This window comes from Centruroides vittatus, unplaced genomic scaffold (genome assembly GCF_030686945.1).
Source record: "Centruroides vittatus isolate TY-2023 unplaced genomic scaffold, ASM3068694v2 contig_905, whole genome shotgun sequence".
NCBI classification, from domain to species: domain Eukaryota; kingdom Metazoa; phylum Arthropoda; class Arachnida; order Scorpiones; family Buthidae; genus Centruroides; species Centruroides vittatus.
Genome location: NW_027122595.1, coordinates 508,225 through 520,076, shown reverse-complemented (window position 1 = coordinate 520,076; position 11,852 = coordinate 508,225). Strand labels below are relative to the sequence as shown.

Sequence of the window (11,852 nt, the reverse complement as noted above, 5' to 3'; positions counted from 1 at the left end):
CGCTTCCAATGATTCTATCCCGGGATACATACTGCATGCCTTATTAAGCATATAAAGTACAGTATAAGCAGTGTTTTGACTGGCGTTAGTGTGTTTAGGGCCCATGTCTGCAATGTCAATAGAACTGCAATGAGCATTTGTATAACACAGTTACGCGGCGATGAAAACAGCAGTGGCGTGCCATCATCGAAAGCGGTGGAAGCGCCGCTTCCCTTGTATTTTCTAAAATATAAATTTTCATATTTTAACGCAGTTTGAATTAATTAAAATTAATATTTTATTATAATTGCATTATGTATCTTATTACAAATTTCTATACTACATGTGAAATAAATGATAAGATTGTTAGTGTATATTCGAATATCAGTGGAGGAATGGAAGCGCTGTATTGTCGAAACCGGGTCAGCTTACAAGCAGCCAGATTATAGGCATTGGCGCACGCGCTTTACAGAGCACCAACCTCACACGGTTTAGTGGTGGAAGCTACACACGTATAACGCTTCCGATGATTCTATCCCGGGCCAGTTCTGGGCTGTTAGTCGTCCTCGCCCGATTAAGTGAATCATAAGTACATTTATAACTTAACCCAACCGATAGGAATTTACTGGTATGTTTTTATGATAGTTCTGTATAGTTGACAAAAGTTAAAAAAAAAAATCCATTAAAATATTTGATATTTTTATTCTGCTCTCCCATCTTATATTACTTACGGATTTCAGTGTTAAACCAGTGATATTACGATTTCGTGTCCCATCTATAAAGGTATGTAGAAAAAAACGTGTACAATTCATGTACAATGTTAAAAAATTAACTGTTACTTTTGCAGCATCATTTACAACCAAATTTAATGAATGAGACGCACAAGGTACAAAAAAGCTCAAAAAAGCAAAAATTTACGATTTATACAGGCATACCTCGCCTTACGTCGCTAATTGGTTCCAGGAGACGCGACGTAAGTCGAAAAACGACGTAAGTCGAATTTACTTGTCACTAGGCTAAACCACAAATTACCATTCCCAGTTCTGTATTTTATTTATAAATGAATTTTTAATAATAAATGGTTAATAAGAATCTATTTTAAGCTTACAAACAAATAAATTTTAGTTTTTAATATAGTACAGAAAAAAGTAGTCTAAATTTACGAATAGATGTACTGTACAGTACATGTTACACCCCTTAAAGCCGGATGCACACATGCAGCGCGACAAAGAAAAGCGGCAGAATGACGTCACTTTTTCTAACGTCACTAAGACAAGAATCACCATGGTACCAGCAATGTAATAGTTTTAATTGTAAAATTAATAGAAATAATGTTAAAATTTTTTTGTACAAGGCTAAAAATTGTTTTAAAAGACGAATTATTGAACATTTTTGTGTTTAAAATGTAATAATAATGTAATGTAATGCAAATGTAATAATTTAAATGCGGTAATGACTGTAGATGCATGCTGGGACGATATAGACCAGTTAAAAGAACAACAGTTGGCGAATGAATGTATCATTGATGAGGCCTGTTAAAAAGGGCGAAATGCATTTGGAAATTGCTATTGAAAATGGAATTTTTGGAAAAAATTAAAATAAAGGTCTAGTATTCATTTGTTATTTGGTTTGTTTGCCTTGGAAAATTACTCGAAATAGGATATAAAGTGTATAATATTACTCGTTAATACTCTACAGATATTTTATTTTTAAATTTTACATTCTTTTAAATAAGTATAATACCGATCCCATTGCTTTTAATTTGAATTTATAAAATTATAAATTTATTTCAGTAAATTACATTTTTTTTAATTTACTAAAATAACACCTTTCAGTTTTCATAACACCATTTAGATAAAATTTTTGATAAACTTAATTATTTGTAGACATGTTTATTATGTTATATAATATAGCAATTGAATCAAATATTCGTTATTTAAGAGTTTAATAATAAAATTTCATTTATTTATTGATTACATTATATATATATCGGTAGCATGTTAAATAAGGACGATGAGTTAACGTTTGTAAACATTGTCATTGGAGCGATAGTGATTAATGATAGTTTGAGAATTTGTTACAATGAAGTGTCTCATATAAACGGTCACGTACTAAAATCAGCTTAACCTTGCTGGAGTTTTGTTTAGTAGGGGAGGACTGGGCAAATTCGGCACGTTAAGAATAAGTTAAATTTTGTGTAATAAATACTACTTTAAACTAAAATAAAAGCGTTGTTTATTGTCTACCAGAATGTAACCATACCATAGAACTGGTTAAAATCAGTTTGGAAATAATATTTTTATTATTATTAACTTTATAAAAAGATAGTAATTGCGGAAGTTTCCCCTATACCAGGGCCAACCTCGACAACAATAATGGGGCAAGACGGCAGTTATATAAATTTGTGTTATTAACAATGCATAAGTTGCTTCGGACCGAGGCGGCCCCCGTACATGCTTTTCTTTACTCACGGAACCTACACGACTCACCGGGTTGCCCCATTGTGGCGCAGCGGAAACAACACTACATTACTGGCTACATTGCCCCAAATACACTAGGGCCCGCGAGGACCTAGGCAACACGATGACCCTAAACATGTCTCAGCGTGCACACCAATCTACTGGCCGCCGGCTTCCATCACCCCTAGTCACCACGTGGCAACGCTGGAGCGCTACATTAGCCTCACTGGTCGATTCGCTTAGCAACTGGCAACGTTGGTCGGAGAAAGAGCCGCAAAGGCTATAATCTCCGTATTAAATTGTGATAGAGAGAGAGAGAAATGGATAAGTTGTATTTCTTTGTTTCAATAGTGAATTCCAAGTTCAAAAACCTATTCAATACTATAACAACGAAATACAAGTTCAAAGGCATATTTAAGTAAAGAAAACGAAAACAAAAATTAATTACAAAAAATTCGAACACATAATAAATGAAAACATCCTAATGAAAGTTAAAAGCAGTAGTGAACTCAAACAAACAGTAGAAATGAAATATGTTTAACAGCAAATTGTTTATGCCCTATAACCTACACATATCGCAAATAAATTGAACCAACTCATTTTCCACATCTGTACAGCCACGAGCCCACAGTTCACACTTGCAGCACATAATCCACTTTTCCTGAGTAGTTCTATATTGTTCATTGCAATATATGCAGTAAGTATTCATCGTCTTTTACCGGTTCTTTAGGACTTTTCTGCCTCTTTCCTTTTGTGAACTTCGAATCCGATTTCTCCAAATCCAATGCCCTTCTGCAACCTGATTCTTTAAGTTTAGCCCTGGCTTCTAGTGTGGCTTTGTATGGGAATCCAGTTATTTCTTCTGTTTGTTGTTTGCGGCCAAATCAAACCATAGCAAAACACGATCAGGAACAAGATCGGCAACACTGCCGAAGATGCCCCAATAGTCATGATTTAGAAACATTAAATGGAACCCTGAGAATAGGGTACCAATCCATGATCTGGCCACGTGAATAAGTTAATGTTTTATCCTTCTAACAGAAAAAATAATTTTCGTTATTATGGAATTATAACAAAACATACTAATTCTATATAAATGGAAGCAAAATATTATAATTGAATGAAACAGACAACTTATTTGATATTTCAACTACGCTTGTCGGAGAACAACACAGACACCACCACACTCAACAAGCTGTCATTAAAACTCAATTGTCTAGCCTCTAAAGAGAGTCTCCTTTTATTTTGTTTCAAAGAAAATTTAATTGACGAACTTTCCCCGTCCTCCCCTATACCAATATTTGTCGGGCGAATCCTAACCAAAATTTTTGGGGATGCTGAAAGTTATAATAAGAATAAAAGGCCTATCTCTAGCACTAAATAATAGGCAGAAACAGTATTTGGTATGAATAAAAAAGTATCGACTATTATAAAGTCCATTATATCAACACATGAAATGAAATATATTATAATGAAAAAGTATTAAAAATGTATGATGATAATTCAAATTTTGTAGGCCCTTGATACTGGCGGCCCAGGGCTGAAGCCTATTAATCTCTATGTAGATCCTCTGTACACAATACATGTATGCTGACTGGGTACCGCAAACTTTCGATGCAATCTTGTGTTAAATGTTTCGAATGACGTCATGCGCACGCACTTGTTTGCCACGGCAAACCACACGAGCAAGCGATCGAGTTCCGACAAACATCGCACTGACTTAAAACGGCTAGCCGATAGCTGTCAATGTAAAAGCAAATACAAATGATAAAAGAGTTTTACACGTTAGAATATATTATTGTTGGCATATTTGTTCTCATATAAAAAGTATATTGACAGTCAAAAGTTTCTCTTAAACATGCTGCGCATGCTAAGCAAATCCAGAGAATTCGCCCATGTTATTTGTTTATTTTGACAATTTCCGTCATACTGGAAAAGAATAAAGAAGAAAAGAATGATTAATGGAATTTTTAAAAAATGTACTAATCATAAATTAAAATGCAATGTAAATACGTCTACCAGATTATATGGTTTACAGAAACGGATTCACATTGTGATACCATATAGCAAGCCGATTATATACCATAAATCAAAATTTCAAAATAATTTGATCTGAGAAAGGAGAATGAATACAAAAGCTCTTTTCAAGTAAATAGATCATTAAAGTCACGAGTTCAATAGGTTTACAATTATTTATCGATGACGATTTAGTTCTGATGAGGCGTGGCAAACTTTTATTGATCAAAAATCAAAACGGTAAAATTTCGTGGTCAGGTTGAGACTTTTTCAATGCGAAAAACTTCCGTTCTACAATCGCTTGAGATATCAGGATGTACTGTACGTGCAGTACATTCTGCGCTAAATCCACGAAAATATGAACCAGCACTAAGTATCGTTATTATAAAAAACTTAAACCAACACCTTAATGTTCGCTGAGAGATTTAATAATATACACAAACGTTTTCGATCACGTTTGTAATAATATAACAAACGAAACGTTTGTTATATTATTAAATCTCTCAGCGAACATTAAGGTGTTGGTTTAAGTTTTTTATTTATTGAATTTTGCTGGGTACGAGTGTGGTTTATATCGTTATTATATTTAAATTTCCGCATTTAATATGTTTGTTTATGAAAATTTTAAATTATTCGGAATTATTCAGTTAATAGCGAGGTTGAGGCCGAAGTTTTAAACGCGAAAACGTGTACGTCGGACGTTCGGCGCCGCTTTCCTGTAAGCCTGGAAGTTTGACAATGGCATTTAGAATGTCCAGCATGATTCCACTGACTTTCCAAACACCATTGTCAAACTTCTAGGCTTACAGGAAAGCGGCGCTGAACGTCCGACGTACACGTTTTCGCGTTTAAAACTTCGGCCTCAACCTCGCTATTATAATTCTGATTAAATCAAAAATGATTAACAAAGTAACACAAATGGATCATCCATAGACATTAAATATAGGTTAATAAAGAAGACAATAGTTATTGTCCTGCTTTTTTCATTTTATAAATCACGATAAATGGGATTAATAATAGTGATTTGAAATAAATGTTACGAATAAGTTTCATTAATCAATTCAAATGTCTGGCAATAAATGGACAACCATTATTATATTGACGCCAGGCGAATTTTACAAGGCAGTGCGCTTGACCAACGAGGTCGAGTCACGCCAATTTCGAATACTTTGTTTTAGATTTAATGGTTTTTTTTTCGAATGTGCAAGTGATTAACTGAATACCTTACTCTTTATTTTGAATTTTCTTATTTTAATTAAAATAACTATTGTAATGTAACTTTGTTCTTGTGAAAAATCAGTCATTTTCTCTTGTCGAAATTTTAATACTCCAAAATTTACAAATTAGACAAGCATCCTAATACTGTATATTGTAAGTTTATGCTAGGGATTGTAAAATAAATCTAGGCAACAATTAAAAATAAAACCCCCTTTTCAATGAACTATACTGTGCTAAGTTCACATATGTAATTATAAAATTATCAATCATTCAGATCAGTGGCGTAGCTAGGGGGGTGCGGTAGGTGCGATCCGCACCGGGCCGCTGGAAAACGATAGGTCCACGGGGGCCCCAAAATCACGAAAAAAGACCCGAAAAATTTTTTCGGGGGACTCACAAATCTGATTTCGCACCGGGCCCGGAGAATCCTAGCTACACCACTGATTCAGATTTCATTGTTCTGAATATGTCGAATATCGTTTGAGCAACAATTCATCTATTATTTACTGACGAGTTTATATTTAAATACATTTAATATTTAAAAACGCAGAAAAATAAGCTGTATATCATAATCTGGGTTCGGATGCACAAATTTTTCAGTAAAGATATTTTGAGCCTTTTTCCCCCACGATGGATGTGGGGAAAAGAGGCATTAATAGGACTTTTGCAAACATTAACTTATGGTTATTAAAATTTAAATGCTTATTTTATTTTTAAAATACAATATACTATACATCACTTATTGTATTCACTAATATTTTCGTTAGAGTTAGCATGAATCAAAACTTTCAAGTTTATAATGATGATTATAACATAGTAAAAAAATAGTAGATGTTTAAGAAATCACTATTAAAAGATGTTAAAAAATCCAACAACGAGTTGCGTATCTTTCCCTGCAACATTTGGTGGCGCCATCTGTTAGTTAAAAATATTTTATTTAAACTTTTTATATTATAAAATGGCAAAAAGCTTAATTTTGAGTGTAGTGATGGGTGGGTTTTATAAAAAAATTGTAAATGCTAATACGAATAAAATCGTTGAGATACACACGATCCCCTTTATCTCCCGACCTTTAACCACCAAAATTTAATAGCATCAATCTCCCTAATAAACAAACATCCTTGCAAATTTTCAAAATTTTTGACAAAAAGCACAGGAGTTAAGCTTCAGAGGATAAACAATGTCGTGCCCCCACACACTAACATCAATACATAAAAAAAAAAATTGGGGGATTTTTTGTAATTTCGACGTTTCAAGGTATCCTGAGCCTAAAAATGTAAATCTTGAGGGTCATTTTTTGACCGATTGTCATACTTTCCTCCTGTTATAACTTATATAACAGCCGGGAAAGTAAAAATACAAGTCAATACAACCAGAATTTCCACTAATCAGTCTTATTTACTTACCCTGTTTAATATTATTAGTCGGTTATCAACAGTACATGGGAGTCCCAAAAGTTGATTACAATAAGCGAATTCTATTTTATACAAGTACAGTATACATTAATTTCTGTGCGATTATTTCATATGAAAAATGAATCTTGGTTTACCAATCTATTTAAACACGAGAATAATGAAGTTAATAAAGCTATAGGCAAAAGATATTCTTATAAGAGTTAAAAAGATCTACCTTTGCATATGAAAGAGGATATTCTTATTACAAAGTTTTTTTCATTTTTCATGTATTATTGTGCTAATCGGAAAAATGTTGGCACTTTTCAATAGCGCAACTATAGGGTGGATGGAAAGTAGTTAGGTATTATATTTCTAACACAACGATAATTAAAATTATTTGACAAGTACCTTATTAAATGGAAATACGTATGTGTATAACTTAAACTTCAATCTAGGCTTCGGCGTCATCCATCAACTTCCTCAAAAAGATCGGAATGTTGATGGATGGCCAGTTCTCTGCGTCAGCAGTCGAACTTGTGGTCATTAGCTTCGAATGACGATTGTTCCGGACGGATTGTGGCATGACTTTCCTTCACCGTATACCACCACTTCTGCACAGCTACCTGTGATTTACACATCTCAGAGTGCAGCAATCTGTGCTCACTCCTGAACAGACGAGCGATTCGGCCATCGTTCTGCCTCTTTCGGTCACTGCCCATGCCATCCATGTGGGAATTATAAAATTTCATTGATTGATTGATATACAGTATATGCGCACACAAATTTTATTATTATTAGTTTTATATTGTATTTTTCTATATTTTTGTTTTTTGATTATTATTCATTTTATTTCCAGTTTATTTTTTGTAAATATTTATTCAATATACTTTTCGAACAACCGTTTAACAAACATTTTTATTACATCTTTAATTTTTTTCTTGATTTTCTCTTATTGTAGTTCCATGTATTATTTTCTTCCTGTATACATTTTGAATATGGAATATAAAGTTCAACATATTCAATAAAATGTAGTCAACTTTCAAATTAAAGAACTGTGATCTGATAAGTTCTTTGGAATATAATCAAATTAGTAGCTATTAAGATTATTATATAAAACAGTACAAAAAGCAAATATTAATAATATAAATAAAAATTTTCGTTGTTGATGACATTAGATCCTGAATGACTAACACATATCGAAATTTTGTTCAGGATACAGATTTAAAGCCAAATAAATTTTATTATTTTTAATTCTCGTCAACTGTCTACTATTCAAAATATATTTATATATATCATCATCATTAAAAATTGCATATCACTGTATTCAAATAAATATTTTTCAGACGAAAATTTCTAGCTCCATCTTAGAATTCTTACTTTGTAACATTTATTGTAAAACAAACAAGAATAAAAGCATATAACTTACTAAAATGTATTTAATAGAAACACAGTAATTACAGTAATTTTTAAATGCATTTTTTGTTCTCTGTTTTTGATTAAACTGATAACTAAAAACCTCATACATTGCCATCGGATAATCGAGGCAGTTAAGACAAATCTTTCTGGGAGATCAGAGATCGAATCCAGACGGCCGAAAACCTCTAGCAATTTTTTGGGGTAGTCTATTCTGGATATGTAGGCTCCGTCCCTCATCACTTGTCCGCTTATTAAATGACTGTTATGCCTACATGGCGGAGAGTAAAAAATCATCCACACATACATAAAAACAATCTCATACATTAGTTTGGCTAGTTTCTTACGAATTGTATCGAAATTGTCTTCTATATTTTAAGATTTAAATATGACACGATAAATTTAAAGGGATAAAGGTAGTAGATGTTTTATAACATTCATATATTCATGTATTGTTTAAAGCATGTAAATGTATTAACAGGCTTCCCTTTTGAATATATTCAAACAATGGTCTGACTTCTTTATTCGAACACACAAAAGAGAACGCACGACTCACCTTGTTGATTTATCATTAAGCATAAGTTAATTTGAACAATACTATACATTTAATTAAGGGCAGGTTTTATTATTTTTGGATATCTACACACGAATCTTTAAAGTATAATCACAGTCTATATAAATCTTACAGAGAGAAGGCACTATCCATAAATGCTAATATAATAGATGAAGTGCACTTGCGATGTTAAAAATGAAGTAAAACAAATTTCACGTAAATGGAACGCAAGATAAATTAAGATTCAAATTAATTCGTGACTAGGATTTTCTTCCAAATTAGCCTTGGCTAATTTCAATTCTTTTATACAAAAGATAAATTTAAAAATAATAATTAAAACAAAATTCAAGTGCTGTTATGGATTTGATGAATGGAACTGGATATGCCAAAAGGCCTCAAGTGATAGATGAGATATTCCAATACGTACATCATGTTGGGATGTACATAATGGAAGGAAATGGCAGTGTCGCTGCAACAGTTCATACCCTAAAAGGAAAATCAAGAAGTAAGTTCGAGTTAACCACTTTGATTCCACGTTACCAGGAAAGAAAAAAAAAGACACGAAGAAAAGAAATGTTTTATACTTAACTTCGAGATGATAAAAAAAATGAATTTCTTAAAAATTACATTCAATTTTTTAACGGAATAAGACTGTCAAAATCTTAAATTTATTTGAATATCTTAAAACAAATTAAAACCGTTGCGAATTCCTTAACTGATGACAGTACTCGCAAAGAAAATCGCAATGATTTTAATTTGTTTCTATTCGTTTGTTATTCACGAAGTTTCATGTTTTAATTTTATATTTTTTCCTTTCCAATTTATCTTATATAAAAAATCGTTTAATTTTTTCATTTTTTATCTGGATTTATTGTATGCATCTGTTTAATAAAATATGTCAGAAAATATTGTAGAAATGTTCAAAACATATGGTAGATATGTTATGGTGTTCCAACTAATGACATTATTAATCATTTAAAATAAAAATAAAAATAAAAATGAGAATGATTAATAAGACGTCCACGAGCTTTACGATCGGTGCAATTTAAAACAAAAAAAAAAAAAAAAAAAAAATAATAAAATAAATAATTCGCGAAGATTGAACAGAAGAATGAAAAAACATATTTCTTTTTTTAATTTTCCGGTAACGTGGAATGATATATAAGTAAATTATTGCAGTACCTCTTTTACGGGATAATATATGTAATGCCAATACCAATTATCTTTAGAGATGTGATTAGGTATCAGATGATGCTCTGGCACAAAGGGGAAGAATCTTCCTCTGCCGCTACTGTCTCTAGTATCGCCAGCCAAGACGCCCGTTTTTTCTAAGCACACTCCCATTTCTACATCTTCCGCTCCTCCATCATCTTTGCGACACTGATCATTGTCTAATGCTTCGACAAATCTTCTCACGGCTTCTTTATACTTAACACATAACCGGCACCTCCACTCATATATCCCTGTTTGACGTACGGTCGAAATCTGCACCCGAAGTATATTGGTTCCGAAGTATTATGAGACATGAGAAAATACCTCAAGTTTTCTACTACTACGTAGGTATCGTCATCTGCTTTTAGAAACCAATCCGCATCGTCTTTATGATGCACGTAAGCATATCTGAACGCGGACTTTGTTTTCCCCCACAAAGAGTTCCTTCCCTCTGAAACGTTCAATTTTATAGTAGGAAGAAGGGGATCGTATTGGGTACTCATGAACAAAAGAATATTGCATCTCTTCCCCCAAGTTGCTTTCACGTGTTTGGCTTTCTTTTCGTGATTTTCTGGACTTGTCATAACCCAACACAAGACACGAACTTTCTTGGCTATTTTCTTGGCAATAACGTCTTCCCCTATATTAAAAAAAGGCGTACTCATTATTCATATCATCATTAATTTATATAATAAATTTAACCATGTTAAAAAATTTAACTATAGTAAGTAATACGCAATAATTTAATAAATGACTTGAAAGTTAGAATAATGATACAATAATTGTAAGAAAATAGACAAAGACTTTGTTGAGGATAGAAATAAGCAATTATTGATGTCTTTTATAAAACGAAACCATGAGAAATAGGAATTAAGGCAAGTTATTAAGCCCAAATTTTATAAACCATTCTTAAGAATTCTAGGAAGACAAGTATGACATTTGCAAACTTAAATGCCCATTCTTCACATAAAATTTTACTTAAATTAAATTTCAGTGTGCCACAAAAATTATTATTAACATAATCAGAAACCATTTTCTTCTACGGTCAATTACATTTTTATGACTGTAATTATTAAATACAGCATGCAATTAAAAATATTGCGCACTTAAAATACAGTAAAGATAATTTAAGATAGAATCGCGATTGTAAGTTAGATATAACTTTTCTCATTCATTTTAAAACGATATTTTCGTATGAATTTTTAACTGGAGAAATAAAATATTGCGCCCGTTTCGAAGAAAATGATTATTTTACTGCTTAATGATGAATGTCACAATATGCTAATCGCATATTAAAGCAACAATAAATAACATTCGAAATTCTTTAAGAGTTAATTAATCATTTTACCGTAAAAAGATAAAAACATCATAATATTACGAATATTTAAAAATGACAGTAACAAGATAAGAATTTCAGACGGAAAATGCATATATTGTTTCTAAATGACAGATTAACTTGTTACAACAATAATGGAGAGTTTATACGGGAGTGTCTTAAGGATTGTATAATCTGAGGAATGCTATAATCGTATAAAATCTGCGATTTTAGAAATGTTCTCTAGTTCATTTTGTTGTTAATTAGAATATAACTAGTTTACAATATTATAA

At 32.1% G+C, this 11,852-nt stretch overlaps 2 protein-coding genes across 2 annotated transcripts in view; one reads left to right on the top strand and one right to left on the bottom strand.

The window, feature by feature from the left end:
* Positions 1-11,852, top strand: part of LOC136984167 (PAT complex subunit CCDC47) — a 212,828-nt gene that overhangs the window by 64,083 nt on the left and 136,893 nt on the right. The gene's annotated exons all lie outside the window — the stretch shown is intronic.
* LOC136984180 (uncharacterized) overlaps positions 8,485-11,852 on the bottom strand; it is a 57,768-nt gene continuing 54,400 nt past the window's right edge. The window contains 3 exon segments of the mRNA XM_067281114.1: positions 8,485-9,518; positions 10,215-10,457; positions 10,460-10,884. Coding sequence (XP_067137215.1) covers positions 9,378-9,518; positions 10,215-10,457; positions 10,460-10,884 — 809 coding nt within the window. The 3' untranslated portion in view covers positions 8,485-9,377.